At 41.6% G+C, this 18,613-nt stretch overlaps 1 protein-coding gene across 1 annotated transcript in view; it reads right to left on the reverse strand.

The window, feature by feature from the left end:
- prkd2 (protein kinase D2) overlaps nucleotides 1-15,233 on the reverse strand; it is a 33,606-nt gene extending 18,373 nt beyond the window's left edge. Inside the window, exon 1 of the mRNA XM_068585208.1 lies at nucleotides 14,094-15,233. Coding sequence (XP_068441309.1) covers nucleotides 14,094-14,420 — 327 coding nt within the window. The 5' untranslated portion in view covers nucleotides 14,421-15,233. The remainder of the gene's footprint in view (nucleotides 1-14,093) is intronic.
- Between the last annotated feature and the right edge of the window lie 3,380 nt (nucleotides 15,234-18,613).

Genomic DNA, 18,613 nt, shown 5'->3' on the forward strand with positions numbered 1-18,613 from the left:
TCTTGGCAAAGATATTAACAGCCCCATGCAAAAGCTTCTTTCTTCATGGAATGATTGTGTTTCCTGCTGAGAACTGATGCTGAGAAAGATCAAAGGTTACAATATTGTAACCCTAGGTCTAAAAGCACAGACCTACAGCGGCTAGAGACATCACACAAACCATGACTTGCAACTCTCTGAATCAGATTATTCATTCGGTCGATGCTATGATCCAAAATTTCAGTCTGAGATGGTGGGGTGGGGGTGTTAGACTGGTAAGATGTCAGCAAAAGGCCCAACACACCCAAATTGTTGGCAGCTTCATCCAGCTGCACCCCAAGTTGAAATATGTTGTCAGTCTGAGTTAGAACAAGAGACACAAGAGGGACTGTTTGAAAGAGAAAACCACAGTGACAACTATGATGCATATCATGGCATTTTTACTTATAGGATGAGGCTAGAAATTGAGCGTTTGAGTTTGTGTAGCTTTTAGACAAGCCAGTCTGCATCGAAAAAGCCCAATAACTTTCCTCACATACAAGCATTGCACATAAAACGTTTAGTGTTTTTGCATTTTGTATTAGTTGGTGTGCAAAGGTGTAAAGCTTCCTTATGTTCTGAATGAACTACTTGTTGTATGTTAGGGTTTTCCCCTGACTCATGCTTTCTGTGTGAGTGTGAGTGTGAGTGTGTGTAAATATATAATCAGGTTTACATTCCTGACCAGCTAGTTTCTACATACCAGGGATTTCTGTGTGAACCTGTGAGACTGGAGGGGGAATGTAAACCCCGGTCTCATCCACAAACATAACCACAAAATTATGCTAAAAAAGGACTTGACCCAAACAACTATGGCTGAATACACACAACACAACATGCAACAGCAACAATGTGCATACAAAAATGGATTTCTACATAAAAACACATAAATATTATAATTTTCCAGAGGAAAAAAAGTGCATGAGCCAAAGAAATACAAACCGCCCGGGGTTAACACACACACTCTATTTAAACAAACACCTGGACAATTTGACATGTTTCCAGCGTAACACAAGGAACCGTTAAATCCTGCATGAATAAAAAACTGGCCAAAAGGTTCAAAACAAAAAATATAACAAATGTTGGGATGGTTAAAAATCCAAGATTGTTTTTTTCTACACACACAGAACTGAGTAAAGAGCGTGTAGATCAAATTAAAGCAAAAAGAGTTAATTGAAATGGACAATGTTCATAGAAAAGACATACAGAGTGAGTGAGTGAGTTAGTCTCAAGCAGGAGCAATGGGACAAAGACTCATTCTGCTCCATCAAGGAGGACGATGAGGTAACATGAGAGCCATGACCAGGCATGAGAGAGGGGTCTAAGGATAAAGGAGACATGCACCGCTATTCTGAACAAGCCTTTGTTGATAGTAGCTCCCGTCTCCATCAGCCCCCACCCATCCTTGTCCACCTCCCTGTCTTTCCTTGGCTCACTTTGAGCAGGTAAGCCGATAGGAACCTTGGATTCAATCCACTGTGTGCAATGAACAAGTCATTGATTCATGACAAGAGGGAGAGACAGAAAACAGGCCTTTATAAGAGAAGAGACCGCGAGTCTGAGAGACAAGAAGAAAACATTGTATACTATTGGTTGGAAGCCCTGACGTGTGGTTGCTGATCAATAAGGGAACCCTTACAGATCAAATCGATAAAACTGGCACATAAATATTTTATTAAATTGTAGTAAACATAACATTTGTGTGTGTGTGTGTGTGTGTGTGTGTGTGTGTGTGTGTGTGTGTGTGTGTGTTTTTCCAGCAACTGGCAATCATCTCCACACCTGCACCTCATCTCCAGCACCTGCCTTCAATCACATCATCAAATTCTCTCTGTTAAAATGCCCTGGCTTCCCTCTCTCCAGTTGCCAGTTTATTGTACCATTTCCAGTGTTACACCGCTCTGCCTGCACGCTTCCCTACCATCTCAGTGTTCTGTTAAATAAACCCTTTACCTTCAACCCACCCGCCCGCCTACCTGCCTGTGCTTGGATCCAGCCAAACCGAACCCTCACAAAACCTCCACTAAAGGACCCTCATTAACATAGTTAAATAATAGTTTGCATCATTCATTTCCATCATGTTTTCAGTTTTCCAACTTTTACTGTGGTTAAGCAGAAAAACCTTTAAATTTTGTGTTTTTAAAGTGTAAATTATTACTAATGGGATTCAAGAACAGAAATTTAGAATTCCTTGTGCGGTTAAAAAAAGGTTCATGTTTCTTTTTAAGAGCTTTAGCTCTAACCTGCAGAGCAGCTTTGTCTGTAGCTACTCTCATCCGTGCTGAGACCACAGAAGAAGATCTGGAAACTTTGGAACTTTTACAACTTTTAGAAATCCTTGAGCCAGTCTGTGAGACACTGTCTCCAGCATCAACAAGAGTCTGTGGGTCGGACTGACGTTTTATCCATTGATCCACCTCAGACATAAAAGCATCATAATCAGCCATTGTTGGCCCAAACCAGTCCAAATCTTCATTCGCTTCCACGTCCTCAGGCAGCAATAACTGAACAGATTCATGGGACGCTCTAAATTCATCGAGCAGTCTTAGAAATTCATTAGCAGCTTCTTTATATAGTCAACATCAGCATGGGTTTCACCACAGCAGCATGCATGAAAAGCAACGTTTTCTTCAGGAATTCAAAAGCATGAGTAATTGACAGACAAATGGTAATTTCAAAAGGTGAGGTTTTCCTTTGATTATAGTCTCCACATAATATAAATGATTGCTTAATTCGCAGTGAGAATCATGTTGAAATGAGGAAAGGGGTGCGGCCTAACTTCTCTGCCTGACTGCTTACGAGTTACAAAGGGCCTTCACATAAAATGGAACACCAACAACAATAATCAAATGATATAAGCTGAGAATGACAAATGTAAACAAACACAGGTGCTTCAGAGACCTGCTGTAACATCTACCAATTATATATTACTTGACTCTATTCACATATATTAGAGGTCATACCAGTTAAAACCTCACCATTTAGCTCTTGCTCTGTCCTTCATCCCTTTCGTGCGGAGGTTAAAAATAATAATCTGATATTTCTCTGATGGATTGTTAAATCTACCAAAAGGTAACACACACTAGGTCATGAGTAGCAAGCTCCATGTGCCAAGAGTGCTATTGACACACAAACACTTGAAGCTGCATGTTGAAGGCCACAATAGGCACATTACTGTCCTCTGAGTCATCCGTTTTCCCTTTATGCCTGTTACTCTCTTCTCTCCACACGCTGTTCTTTTGCAGCCTCTTTTTTTCTCATCGCTTCTATATGTGGCATGGCTTTAGCTCATAATTGAAAGAAAGTAGGGGCAGACGACACACTGAACTCAAATCTTATGACAAACGTTTGGCTACATTTGTGGAGTTGCTGTCATTTCAACTAACCAAATGCTGGTTCCCTTAAAAAAATTCAAACTGTAAACTCACTAAACCAGACCGTAACATGTGGACATGCAGAACAGCCACCATTGTTTTAGTATTATGCATAACTGCAACCACATCTACATGATTGAGCAACAAATGAGCTCAATACTGAATCTACAGACTCCTCATGGCTCTCAACATGGAGACAGCAAAGCCGGTGGCTAGAAATTCATGAAGCTAATGTTGTGTCTACTACTGGACACTTTGCACACTAACTTTTTAGTGCTTAGGGCGCCACACTGACAAAACCAGCAGAATTCAGTGCACTGAAAGTACCCGGATGGCGCACTGCAAACGGTCAAAAAATGCAGTGTAAAACAATGGACACTGCTCGACCTAAACGGGCGCCATCTTACGTAGTTGCGGAAGAGGAGGAGCCCTTTCGCCAGATTTTCATTTATTTATTTATATGCTTCTGCCGCGATTGTAGAGGTGCCACAGTTCCCACATCGGGTGGAGAAAGGAGTAAACAAGGGACAAAAAAGAGGGCAAGAAGTTTTAGTTTTGCGTGTATCGCGAGCAGATTTGCGTACGTCACTCCCGGCTTAATTTCGCGGGTGCCGCGAACAGATTTACGCCCGTCACTTCCGCCATGTGGTTAGCGTAAGTGTTCCATTTGATACGGCGCTTATCAGCGACGCAGTGCACTACAGATGTTGTTGCGCTGTATTGCAGAGGACTTCGTAAAGTGTTCGGTAACAGACTAAAAGCGCTGACAGTGCAAACAACGGCAAAGGGGCTGACGGAGCCAACAGTGTTGACCTAGGGCAGGGGTGGGCAATTATTTTTCCCAGGGTGCACATGAGGAACAGAAAATATTGTGGAGGGCTGGGCCAATAGCCTGAACTCATTTACGTACCCTCCGCGACGGTGTTTGACAGGACTTCCCAGCATGCAGTTCTGTGGTATAATTTTATAAATGTGAAACCTTGAATAAAGTTCTTATTCCTGACAGATAAGTAGCTCCGCTCAGTGGGTGTAGGACTATAGCTGTGATAATTAAATGTTACTGCCTGCTGACAGTTAGGGCAATGTGTCGCCGGTTTGACGTATGTCTGCCAGGCCTAATATTAATAATTAAAAAAATTAATTAGAATAACTATAAGACTCGGCGGGCCAGAGTTAACCAGTGATGCAAAAGATAGGATTGATAATGTGGGCCTATAATAGAACCCTTCGATTGTTATATTTGATAAAATTCACTTTAGATCTTGACAAATCAATTAAATCGATGTTGTGACAAACATACAAAATCTGGTATCTGTGTCTCTAGATTGTAAAAAGCTCGTCCAATCACTTAAAATATCTAGCATACTCTTGCTGGTTTCTCCAATGTCGATGACCGTAGTGTTGAAGCATTCGCTCCACAATTTCGGAAATACACTTCTTAACTTCCTGGCAGAGATTTAGAAAGTGTTCATATCTGAGCTTAAGAGGTGCTGGACGATTGATTTTGTTCCCACTGGACCGATTCAGATGAGATGTTTCTCCCGGTTTCTAGTCTTTGGGCAAAGTTTCTCGTGCTGGCTTATTTAGCCATGAGAGTGGCATCAATCTTCTCATCTAACTCTTGGCAAGAAAACAAAACAGTATTTTCCAAAATCTCTAACTATTGCTTTGAGGCATGAAACGGGTGAGCATGTAAACTGTTTGAAGAAAAAAAATATTCCATTGTATATAAAGGAATTATGATAACATAACACAGATTTAAAGTATTTATGGTGAATATCCAACCCCACTTTGAGAATGAAAGGCCTGATGGAGAAACTATTTTCCAGTTGCTTCTTCCAGTCTTCAATATTGATGTCATGTGTTTATCTACTGATGTAACACTGCGGTTTTGCCCATTTACCCTCATAACTGGCGTCTGGGCCATACTAGAACACAAGAGCCCCCGACCAACACAACCCACCCTGTTAACCCTCACACAGAGTCCATTGTCTGTAGTCTTCCAAGAACTCCTTCTCAAACACACATTTCACACACCTGACACTATAGCAGCAAATACTTTCCGGCTCTCCTGTTTGTTTTTTTATGTGAGATTGTGCACATTATTACTGTGCTTCAATATCTTTCTCACTTGGATTTATTATTAACTTCCGCTAACAACAAAGAACCAAAGTGTGACACGTATAATTTACTCTGTTTTTAGATATTTCAACAAGATCAGCCTCACCAGCCTCAGTCTCTCAGGGAAATGAAGGTGTGTGTGGTTGTGTGTGTGTGTTTGTTCTAACTGGGACAAACTCTCCACATGCCACCAAACGCTGCTCAGCTCTGCGGCTCCCAATTGGATTATGCACAAGACCGTTTTTACCGATGCTAATCGCCAGATTAGTATCATAAGGTCTCCTTTAATCAGAACTAGAGAAGGAATGCAGGGGTATGAGAGGCCAAATGGGCCCAGATGCATGTAAATGACCAAAAGTCTTAGCTGCTTTATTACAACGTGTGTCTCAGTTTACTAGTTTGGGCCATAATTTCTACTCTGAAAACATTGTACTCTCAAACAATAATGTTGGGATCAGGGAAAACCGCAACATCGACAATATAATTTGGTGGGGCAAGACACACCAGCTTTTAAATGATTAGACAGATTGACAAAAGTGTTGACTTAGTTATATCTAATTTAAATGTAAAACTGAAAGTTAATGCAGTTGAAATGTCGAACCCATCCATCATTGTACAGGAAAACTGTGTGCATTGCATAGTCTTCAAAACTATACCATTTATGGAAGGTCAAGTCGGGTCAAATTAATTATATTTATAGCCCTAAATCACAGTCTGTACAACAAAATACACCCTCAGTCCTTGGCTCTGTTTTCATGGCACCACTCCAACCGTTTGAGACTTCCTAAGATCAAATATGCAGGAATAACAGAATGCTGCTACACTGTAGATAAACTGTTCAATTAAACAACGTGCCGCCAGTAGATGTGTTTGAATCTGCTTTAAATGTATAAAATGTTTCAAAGCAGGAACTGTATTAAATGTGTCTACATTTCTGAATACATTATCATGGGTGATTCTTACAGTATCTGCCGTCAACAGCTGCTTTATACTGTAGGAAAACCCTTCTCCTGCAGTTCATTAAATCCCTTCAGCCACGTGAAGGCACACAGACTATTTAGAACAAGATTCTGTGAGTAACAATACATACTATGTCAAATGCAGAACATACTCGTTGCATGTTCTGCAAGCCAGCATGTTTTCCAGGTTATTCTGACACACAATCCTTTGAACAGATATTTGGGCAGGAGGCCAAAAGATCAAGCTGTCATGTGATGAGGAAGTAGTATGTTTCGATTAAGTGCCTACTACATGCAACAGTACGTACTTTGTAAAGGCAGCTGCAGTATGTGTAAAAGGAAAAAGTATGCAATTTGGAACGCAGCTTGTGTGCGTAGGTCATGCCGGTCTGTGACATCCAGACAACAACATTATTTTCTATTTGTTGAGCTGTTGTTGTAAGATTGAATGTCATTCCTGTTCATCCAGACCTTTAGCATTTTGCACTGCTGCACATGCATGAACCAAAATGGCAAGTGAGATTGTAAAAGGCCCCTTTAAGTCTCAGTATCACGAAAGAACTGCAAAAAGTTTAAATGGTGAAAAGGAAGTTAGTCTACTAATTCACGTTGACTGCATTTACAAAAGACAGTGTGAGAAATAATGACTGTTTGCTTTCTTTTTCTATTCAAAATAAGTTTGACCAAACAAGTGATTTGTTTGAAACCCATAAATAGTTCTTCTTTTTGCACAATCAGCCTTCATTTTAGAGTCGAAGTCCGAGTCCATAGCAGTTACCTTTAGAGAGTAGATTGTTACCAGTTAAAATGATGGCCAAGTTGTAACAAACCAAAATGACCCTTTCATATGCAGATGGGTTTTTGTGCATTCACACAACGGTTTATTTCAAGATCACAATCTCAGGTGCTGCTCAGGATTCAAACCCTTCATCTCTCCATCCACCATCCCACCTTTCGCTCCCTCACTTCTATGCACATCCGTGGCACTGGGCTTCGGCCAGCAGTATGTGCTTTGAATAACCAAATGTCTTTGTGTGGACTCCGCTTCCCCTGCAGCTTGCCGCTTGCAGCCGGCAGACACCAGGCCCGGTCACCCATGCAAAGCTGTTCCGCTACCATGCAAATAGTCTCAAAGAGAGGCACACAACCAGAGAGGGTTAGCAGAACTGATACATGCTACTGTGGGTTTACCCTTTTTAAAATAGATACCATTTCCTTTACAGCAGTATGGGTTCATTAGCAGAGCTACCAACTCTCACGGTTTCGCCGTGTGACACACGCTTTTTCATGTTTTCACACGCTACACAACCAATATCACGGCAAAAAAAAAGTGTCTGAGGCGCGTTGGTTCCTTTTTAAACTCTCCGACGATAGATGGCGCTAAAGGCTGATTTATACTCGGGTTTTACGCAGAGACGCAAGCCCGCAAGACACGCATGGCCCCCCTCGCGTGGCCAAATCGGCCATTTCGCGTGCGCGACCCAAAATTTCTGACCATCCGTCAAAGCTACGCGAGCCGTACGCGGCCCGGAGGGCTGTGATTGGTCCGCTAACCACAACCTTTCTGATTCTCTCATTTCCGGTTCCATAGCATAATACCGCTGTTTTTAAAAGCCGTAGCAGAAACACGAACAATGGATCTTGTTGAACGTTTGGCTGAAGAGGTCCACAAATATGAGCATTTATAAAACCCGTCTGACGGAGTATAAGGACACGCAGATGGTGAATTCCTGGAGGGAGATGTCGGTGAACGTCGGTGTGCAGGTCGACTCTTAAACAGTCGTTGCGCCACCTGCTGTTGTGGCGTATGGAAAACGCAGAGGAACTAAAAATCGAAACGAGTCCGTCAATCCGACTGCGTGGCCAGCCGTAGTTGGAGTTGCAGAAGTATAATTCAGCCTTAAGGGCTATAATTCAGTACTATAATTCTATTCGCTGCATAGACATCTTATTTACCCCAAACAGACACAGTCGCGCAACTGGGGGACCGCCGGTAGAGAGGAGCAGAGAGACTGAGGTATCTGGGCTCTCAAGTGTCACGTATTTAACGTGACTGTCAATCAATTCGGTCTTAAGTCACGCCCTCCCGGCACACAGCTGTTCGGCGGCGTGTATTTCTCATCGTCGTCGCCCTCGCCCTGCGTTCTAATAAAGGTGCCGTTTGTTTTTTCACTTGTATGTCCACCTGCCAGTGTCTTGCTAATTGTCTGGCATTTATTCATTGACCAACAAAGGTTTGGATTGATAGGCAGAGAGTATTTGCCCAGTAGCGCCCGACACATACAGAAGGCTTTTTAATAATCCAAGCTGCAGGACAAACCCCCTCATGATATTAGACTGGCCGAGTATGTAGTTTTAGGCTGTATTTTAGACCAAATGAAGTCTGTGTTCTCACCTACAGAGACGCTGAACATGGAACGGGGTTGTTTTCATACAAACAATTTGACCTCGTCTGTCAGGCCTTTATGTGGGACATCAGGGCCAACTGTTCAGTTACTTTACGTGTGTTTGTGTGTGCGTGTATCTGGTGTGTAGAATACATATGCAGGAGAGTGAGGTAAACAGGAGGTGGTGTGCATGATCCCATTCCCAGGGCCAAACTGCTTCTCAAGGGAGGGAGATAAAGAAACCCTTCCAAAACGGAGGTGGAAACAATGGCCAGGGCAGGAGGTCTGAGCAACAACTGTGTGTGTCTGTGTTTAGTCGCGGATACTCCTTTGTGCTCTTAATGATCTAACTAAAGAACAAAATAAACCTCTATCCTCATTTATTCACAATAGTTAACATAATCAGAAAGTATCTTGTTACAAGAGTGCCAAACATTCAGCATGTTGTTCCACTTTAAAATAAAATAACTAACTTATTAGTTATTAGATAGGATACTTCTTCCAAACCTGTACTGACCTGCCTTGTATAACCAGGTAAGTGTGGAATTCCCCATGTGTCCACCGACTTAAGTCTGTTCAAGGGGACAAACGATCTAAAGGAAAAGGTGAGACTGATGGGGAGGGCAGTTGCACGAGGTGGATGAGTACAAAGTGAGGATGAACAGGAGGTGGGATGCAATGAAGAAGAGGACGCAGAGCAGGAGAGGAAGTTGACGATAAGGCAGGGTGAAGGGACCAGAGATAAAGAGGATAAGGAAAGGAAACAAAGCATCTAAAGAGAAAGTAGCGAGGGAAAAGCACAACAGGACAAAGAGGAGGTAGTCCTCCCACAGGCAGTACAGGAAAAAGACGTCAGTAGCTTTTTATTCCAAGAAACAAAGAGAAACATGTACTGTGTTCGCTAACTGAATTTCTCTAAATGTAGTAGTCATTCCAATATTATCATTACGAATAATGCTGTAAAATAAAGACTATAAATAAGCAGACTATATTTTCAGACCACAACTTACAGAACGCAAGAAATAATGAGATCAAAGTCTTGTTTAGTGTTGTTAATCTATAACTTAAAAATGTTAGAACAACAACACTGTAGATTGAGGAGCAAGAAGATACAACAAGGAAAGGAAATAGCTGCAAGGAAAAAAGGTGGTCAGTGAGGCTGGACCAACAAAAGAGCAAATACATCAGAGCTGCATCATGGTTGAATGGAGACAGACCTCTGGTTTCCAGGCCACCCTTCTTGTTCCATCTCGAGGAGAAGGGGGTTGGGGCAGCTAAATGATTTTGGAAAGAACAATTAGCAGAAATGTGTGGGAAATGTGGGCTCTAGATACTGTGAGTAAAGGTGAATTTTGAATTGACGCCCCTTAGAGACTTGGCTCAATGCTAAGTTCAGGAGACTGTGAACAAGAGCTATAGGATGGCCACTGAGTCAGAGTTGGTGTTGGAAGTTGAAGCCAGGGGAGTGTGTGCGCCTCCACAGGGAAGTGAATGGAAAAACGTGTCAATGGAACACAAGGAGGGAGCCCGTGAATAAACAGAACCGGTGACTCACCGTTTCTGGGATGGGAGAGATGACTGTGGGCGGGGGTGTGGGGTACCAGACTGCCTTCAAAACCCCTCTAAATACACCAGTGGAGGCATTCATGTGTGCACACACAGTCCAACTCATGTGTTGCACTCAGCTAGCCAGACCAGGACAAGCTGTCTATTGTCCAGATCTCCCACCTAAAGCTGCAGATCCCAGCAGGGCAGGAATTCTGGATTCAAGGGGATTTTGGGGATTGACGGGTGTGAGTGTGTGTACACATGTATGCGTGTGTGACTGCTCTTGCAAGGTTGGAGAAAGATCAGGCTCAGGGAATGAAGGTACTTTTTCAGATTGGTTTCTCTTGCTTGACTCTCAGGGATCATCTACTTCTTACAGTTTGCGTTAGTCTTTACACAAAAGCGAGACTGTAACCCCGGCCATTACTGTACGACAACCATTTTATCAAAGTTTTTAACTATAGACATTTTAGATATTCCCTGCAGGGAAATTCAAAGCTTTATATCTTTTTTATCAATGACAAGAGTATCCTAACACAAATTATTAATATCTTTTAGAATGGGAATAAAAACCCACAAGATCATTTAAACTCCACACAGTTGTGCAGTTATCTCACAATAGACCTCACCCAACACAAATAGACAAACCAGGGCAATGCAAATAACAACTTCAAGTGCCAAGCTTAAATGCACCTTTGGTTATTCTTTCACTAAACACTAACCTTTGTACATAAAAATAAAATGCTTTAATGTTTGGTTGGATTTCGCTCAAAGAGAAAAATCCTTGTTTATATATATATATATATATATATATATATATATATATATATATATATATATATATATATATATATATATATATATATATATACACACACACACACACACACACACACACACACACACACACACATTGTAGTGTTGCCTTGGTTGTTTATTAATTACCCTTAGTGTGACCGTACTGCATGTCACAGTTTTCTTCATCCTGCCATGCATCTGACTCTTTTCCAAACAGCATCAAGTTAATGCTTGTGTTACATCACCCACAAATCCATGCACACACATACAAAGGCAACCACATGATACCGCATCAATCAACTTCATTATACATTTGAAGTTCTCCAGCTGAGCAATGTCACAATGTCACATTTAACAAAAGCTGTGACACCCTCATCCATAAATTTACTAAAATATCCTTTAGCGGTTTATGCATGTGGAGTGACGAAGAAGCTGCTGCCCTTATTGGGTCATGGATCCAAGCCTCACTGGCAATATTTTTCAGAGGTGTAATGAAGTTTCTTTCTTGAACATTTCTACACAAAAATGTAATAAAATAAGTGAATCTAAACGGCTTCTTTGACCTCTCTGGTTCATTACATTACACAGGAGAGTTCTGGTTTGTCAGAGGAAACACAACAAAAGGAGGAAGAGAAGAAGACGAAGCCAGAGAGATGCTGCTGTTTACATGTAAACAACACCTCTTACTTGTTCTGATCACAAGGATACACAATTCTGGCGAGTGGAGATCCAGCACCAGATAGAATATCTCTAAATAAAAGCAAATACATGATAGAGAACCACTGCTATGAGAAGAAAACAAAGATTGTTGTGCACAAGAACAGATTAACAGAGTAGGTAAACAGGCCGGAGACAGTACCAGAATGTCCTGGAAGACTTGCGATTGTGGGGGAGCTTTACAAAGCTGCTTTACAAAGGCTGTTGAAATCTGCTAATCTGAACACCTACCAGCCTAATTGGTTGATGAAAGCAGATGAGCTGCCTAAACACACACACACACACACACACACACACACACACACACACACACACACACACACACACACACACACACACACACACATATTTTCTCAAATACTGTAAAGACCATATTCCTTACAACACTTGTTACTTCCTGTTGCAAAGAGGATGTCACTACTTCTCCCCCTCCCCAACCCTGCACTTGTTTGTTTTCAGTTTAATAGAGAAGACCCATTTGTTTGAAGCCTTTATTCTCATAGATTTTTTTATTCATTCTACGTACTTACTCTACTTACTTGACAAACTCCATAAAGTCTCAACAGTTTGCCCTCCTCGTCTTTTATAGAGCAAAGCTTTTAAATGGTAAACTTGTTTGCTTAAAATCAACTGCGATCAACATTTTTTTTTAAGTTGAAATGGAAATTCCCCATTTTAACTGCATTTTACGTTTGTTGCTGACAAAAGAAAAAGGTCTGGCAGGGAAAAAAAAGTTGCAGATGACTTCAAACAATAATGTGCACACACACAAAAGTAAAAGACAGGCCATAAAAATATTTTCTCTAAAGAAAGAATGGCGATTATTCAAATTGTTTGGACAGGTTGAGTACATGTGGCCTTATATATGGCAATACATTGAAGCATTGGTTCTCAAACTTTTTCTGTCACAGCCCACTTCGGAGGAAAAAAAAAGTTCGAGCCCCACCGCGCCAATGTTTTTTTTACTCCTCAAGATAACAATAACGTTCAACTTGTGCAAAACAAAAGAGTTCAGATGTGTGAGCCATCATGTTGCATCAGTATTAGTGGCTGCAGTGAGCTGCTTACCTCAACAAATATTTTTTAAACAGGGTTGCAGGCTGCTCTCAATTCATGCTCAATGTTGAGCTTTGATCTATATTCTGTTTTGAGAGACGCAACGCTAGAAAAGCCCTCATGGAGATCTCACGGAGGCTTTTTAGCAAAACATCGAGAATCGGCGAGTCGCAACGGTGTAACAAACATTTCCATGAATGTAGAGGCATTTCTCCATGTATTTATTGACATTTGATATGTCTTTGTACTTGTACTTTTGTACCATCCAAAGTACAAAACTAGCAGGTTCATCCCTGTTCTCCCCCTACTGCATGTCCTTGACCCTGAAGTCCCAGTGCTTCACAGCAGCACACTGCTCCTTGATTAGTAAGGATGGTGAAATGTGGGATTATTATAGGATTATAAAAGGATTTTTTTTAAAGCTTCTGTATCTCCCGTACATTTGGATCCTGACTTATTTTTGTTTTTGTTTTGTGCATCTTAGGCATGCAATAAGGTTTTTAAAAGTGCTGCAAATATTGTCCTACATTTCCTGTTTCATGTGCAACATGCGGGCCCATGCGGGAACAGCTGAAACCGTCTCAAACACTGAGCCTCATCAAATATCCCTCAGCTAAGCCTGGACATGGCACAACAAAGCCTAATTGAACAAAGTGGTCTCTTCCAACTGTGCAAAGGGAGGGGGAAATGCTAATTTCTGGAACTAGAGCGGAAAAAAATTGGCACATTTTGTACATTTTCTCAAAGTCCGTCACAGCCGCCTGTTCAAATACTGTGTCTGCTTGTATGCTTTAACAGCTCCAGTTGACGATGACATGAGCAGAATGTACACAAACAGTGTTTGTGAGACACAGACACTAAAGCAAAAAGTGAAAGAGGAATGCAGAACTCCATCTTGTCATCTGACAGTTTGAAAAAGTGTGGCACCAAAGCCTCGAACACATCAACAGCTTCCCACCTGGGGAACACACACACACACAAACACACACACACACACACACACACACACACACACACACACACACACACACACGCACACGCACACACGGTTTTACCTAAAATACCCCTTCACCCCAGTTCCCACAGATTAATCCCTACACGTACACACTTCCTACCTTGGTGTCAACAATGGAGCAGGCGATTTGTTTCACGTAGGCCAGGTCAGCACTCAGGGGCATCAGGACAGATTCTCGTGTCAGGCCGATCTGGATGATGAACGACACCCCTCCTGGAGTGGGAGGCTGCGAAGGTATCACAGCCCCGCAAGGACCCTGGCCCGGTATCAGGTCCATCACAGGAAAAATGCCCTGAGCGGGCACAGAGGGCACGGATATGGGGGTCCCCTGCTGCATCACAGCTGAGCCCGGTGGGGAGGAGCCCCCAGGAGGGAAAAACACCTGGGCCATGGCCGCGGAGGACATACAAGGGCTTGCGTTAGCCATTCAGAGTCTGTGGTTGGTAGCTGCCCGAAGCTCTCAACATGCACACCCAGGTTGTCAGAAAACACACATTCATTCAAGGTGTCTCAGTGGAGGAGAGAGGGGCTCACACGCTGACACATGGATGGAGAGAGACACACGTACGAGAGCGCGCGCGCCGAGCAGAGTCCTGGTTCCTCTGTCCACCCCCCAAACACTGGCTCAAGGAAGAAATCCTTATCAAGGAAGTGGGTTTTTTCTTCTTCTTCTTTTCTTCCTCTTCTGCCACTTATTTTGCGTTATCTCCTCTTCCAACTGCTGTTATGGTCCCGGCGTGACAAGCATGAGCGGTGTATGCGTGTGCGTGCGCGCGCGTGTATGACAGACTCACCAACTCCTCTACCTCTTTCGGCTCTCTCGCCCTGGAGAAGTTGATGTGCGGGGAGAGAAAGTCCAACCTTGATTGTGGAACTCCCAGCCGCAGGAGAGAAGAAAAAAAAACAAAAACAATGCCAAACTTTGTTGTGCCTCTTCTCCAGGCTGAGTTACAAAATGGCCTCCTTCAACAGGAAACTGTAAGAATGAAGGAGAGCAAGAGACTGCGCTCCTTTTACGAGTGTTGCCCTGTTTCAGTTTCAGCCCCAGTTCAGTCTTTTTCGTGAAAAAAAAAAACACTCCGAGTGTGAGAGCCGCGTGAGGGTACCTCCCCCTCCCCTCCCTCTCATATGTGATCCTCCACAGCCAGGGAGGAAGTGAGGTGACTGACAGGGGCTGGAGCCAATCGCCTCTCCAAAGGTCCCTTTGACTCCTTGGCTTCTGCCTCCTCCCTTTTCCTCTTTCTTTCTTTCTCGCTTGCTTTGGGGTTACTGGTCTGGTTGGCTCTCTCCCTGAGTCCACGCCAGCAAATATCCTCTTACACTGCCTGCGGGGGCAGCGCCACACTCTAAAGCCCTCCCATCTCTTCCTCGGCTTCCCTCTTCCTCTACCTCTGTGGAGCTCTATTGTCTGCCTGTTTCTTCCGTTGTAACACCTTTCCTCCTTGCATTTTTAGCAGACACACCTCTGCTGGATTACAGAACAGCGCCACACCTCCTTCAGAGCAGTTTTCATGCAAAGTTGATTGCAAGTTTCAATAAAATGAGGAACTTCCTCAGTGAGGAAGTAGGTGGCACTTTGCACACACCGGGATATACAGTAGCTTAGATTTTAGACTTGGTTACAACAATCACCAACATGATTGCCTCTGCACCACTGATCTTATCTAACATTGAAAGCCTGCAGATCAAAAATAATTACTTCTTAACTTTGATCAGACCTCTCTCATAGTTACTGAAACTCGCTGTTTGAGGTTTACTGAGGGAAATCACTTCATGCTTCCCTTTGTGAAGTCCTCTCACAATTTTTAAATAATAAAACTAAGGCAAGAGGCCACAATAAGTAAGCAGCAGTAATAATGCTTGCTATGACTCTACTTTTCACCACAAGAGGGCAATGTTTGTAGATGGATAATGAATAGTTACTTCCAAAGTATAGATGAGGCCATAGCGCTGCATTGTTGCCCGTTCACCTAGAGATTTTGTTTCAAATTACCTACAAACACACAATCACACGTGACATTAACACAGGATTGTTTCATTAACAATTAAATAAAATAGAATGTCCCAATTATTTATAACATATTGCTTGTCAACATAAAGATAAAGCAGTATTTAAAAAAGAAATAATACAATTTAGCAAATCTTACTTAGCCTGCTGCTGAAATTATACTATTAGCAGTTGCAATGTGAATATTTGATGTAGAAGCTCAAAAATTGGCATACTTGTTTGAGTGCAGTCAGACACCTAAAGCTTGACGTTTGATTCATTCTGGGTTAATAGCCGACACAATACCTGTGACAAGATGAGGTTCCTCGAAAATCCAAACCAGACTGTCAAAGAATGTATGCTTTACTAGTTTCAGTTATCAATGGGATTTTAGGTGGCTGCATTAAAAAGGGAACTACATCAATTTCCCAAATTAAGATTAGCATCATGGGAAGTCCTATAGGAGTACAGCTGGATGTTGACTATGGAAACAGTAGTTGGATAAAATATAATATTTGCATAATTATAGATGTTGGCGTAGTATGTTGAAGTAGATGTGTTGGAATTTTAACAAGATAATTTAACTTTTTGTAGGAAACCACATTAAAGCAATTATTATTATTAAAGCAGAGAATGAAAGACAATATCTATTTGTATTAGGGAAGTGTGGCATCCAGCCTTTTCAAAACTGGACAAATATTAAGACTGAAAAGAAACCCTGGTCTTTGATGCATTCATTTAAACACATTTTTAAACATCTCTCTGAAAAGTCCTGCAACTAAACTGCTGTAGAGTCCTGACAAAGGTAAAGGGTGATACTTCTATGTGTCCAGTTGTTTTTGAAGGTTTTGTATCCCTTACCAGAAGGCAAAAAAAACGCAAACAACTCTCAATTCACTGTACAAAATCTTCTTTTTTTTCTTCCTTAATGACATACAACAGGGGACCCGTAAACAAAAAGAGAAAGTCATTTGATACAAGCTAGAATGCAGTTCAAAAATATATAATAAAACAAAATGAATAAAAGCAGGTCTCTTATCCCTCAAAATAGTTTGAATACAGCTTAATATGATGTACAAAATATCACACAGTGATAAATTGCGAATAAAAAAATAAAAACAAAGAAATGAGTCCTTTACCTTGGCCTCTGACTGGTAGGAGATTTTTTTTTAAACTTTTTTTTCAGTTTTTTTTTTCAATTGTTTTCTTTTTTTACAAGTTATACATTATCAATCACAAGCAAGTTCTATGCCTAGCAAGGAAGAATGATTCACTCATGATACTACAGTATTCTTACATCTTAATAATCATATTCAAGGAAAAAGAAATGCAAAAATGGAAAACAATGCAATGATGGACATTTACAGCACGTGATGTCATTTCTAGTCATCATTTACAACCTCCATATTGATTTTTTTATGTGTCATAATGATTTGTCTTTATTCTCAGACAAAGAGGCCCTAAGTAACTCTCACTATCAAATAACTGCGAGCCACAGCAGGTTTTTCATCTTGTTGTTTTTACTTTAGATTGTATAAGAAATACCTGCAAAACATTACGTCTGCACCCTGTCTGTAACCACTCCTCACCACAAGCATCCAAAACTAAATGTAGTGCAAAGTGGAGCCAAATAGTAGTTCAATGTGATAACAGGATGTTATGTCCAGCAGCAGTACAATAATGTAGTTGCATCCGGAACAGTCCACCATCCTGTTTCAGAAAAATAAAATCCGAACCATGAATGCTAGTGTCTTCGGTGATTAGGAAATAAGTGTTTACATCAACCCTTAGATCTGATCTCTGGCCCCCAGTGTGACCCTGCAATCTTGAAGAGGTGAAAGGTCCCCTGAACCAACCGTTTTAAGACCAGATTTAATCTGTCTTCTCAAGGTAATACGATACAATTACCAGTCAAGTAATTTGAAGTAAGGTAAATTTAGATTCAGGAAACAAACAGAGGAAGATGCAAGGCGTCTCAAAGGAACAATGTTTCCACCGAAGCCAAACGTCCTCCTGGTAGTGCTTAAAATAGCAGAACCAGAAGGAATCAGCAAGCCAGATTAGGTGCAGAGTCATGTTTCATTGACTGACACCCAAATATCTTCAATCAATTATTTCTTCCATTTTTTTTCTTTTTCTGAAATAGCAAAAGTGGCTGAAATGAAAATGTACTCTTCTTTTCCTTTCTCCCATTTCTCCCCGCCTCTTCAGAAAGAGGAGACCATGCAGCTTTACATCATTAGCTCTCTGGGTCATGTGCTACCGTGCAACTGATGCACGTCAAAACAAGGCAAGGGAACCTCAACTAAACATACAAGTGTAGGTAATGTCAAGCCTTGATTCTTTTATTTGGAAAGCCTGAATAAATAACAACATGCCAGAACCAAGCACCGCCTACAAACTGGCACCGACTTCCGAGATGAAATGAAAAAAGACAATCTGAACGTCTCTCATCTGAGGAAACGTTTTCATTTAAAGTGATAGTCACTGTAAAATAATCATCAGCTCTGTACATTCCTAAAATGATCAATGGTGACACTAATCACATCTCAAATGCAGTTCATTCTAAAATGTGACCATAGCTATTGAAATGATTAACCAATGAAATGTCATTTAAAAAGCAGATTTGCTTT

The sequence above is a fragment of the Clinocottus analis genome, unplaced genomic scaffold, assembly GCF_023055335.1.
Source record: "Clinocottus analis isolate CAN_PGR_092001 unplaced genomic scaffold, fCliAna1.0.p SCAF_2, whole genome shotgun sequence".
Lineage (NCBI taxonomy): Eukaryota > Metazoa > Chordata > Actinopteri > Perciformes > Cottidae > Clinocottus > Clinocottus analis.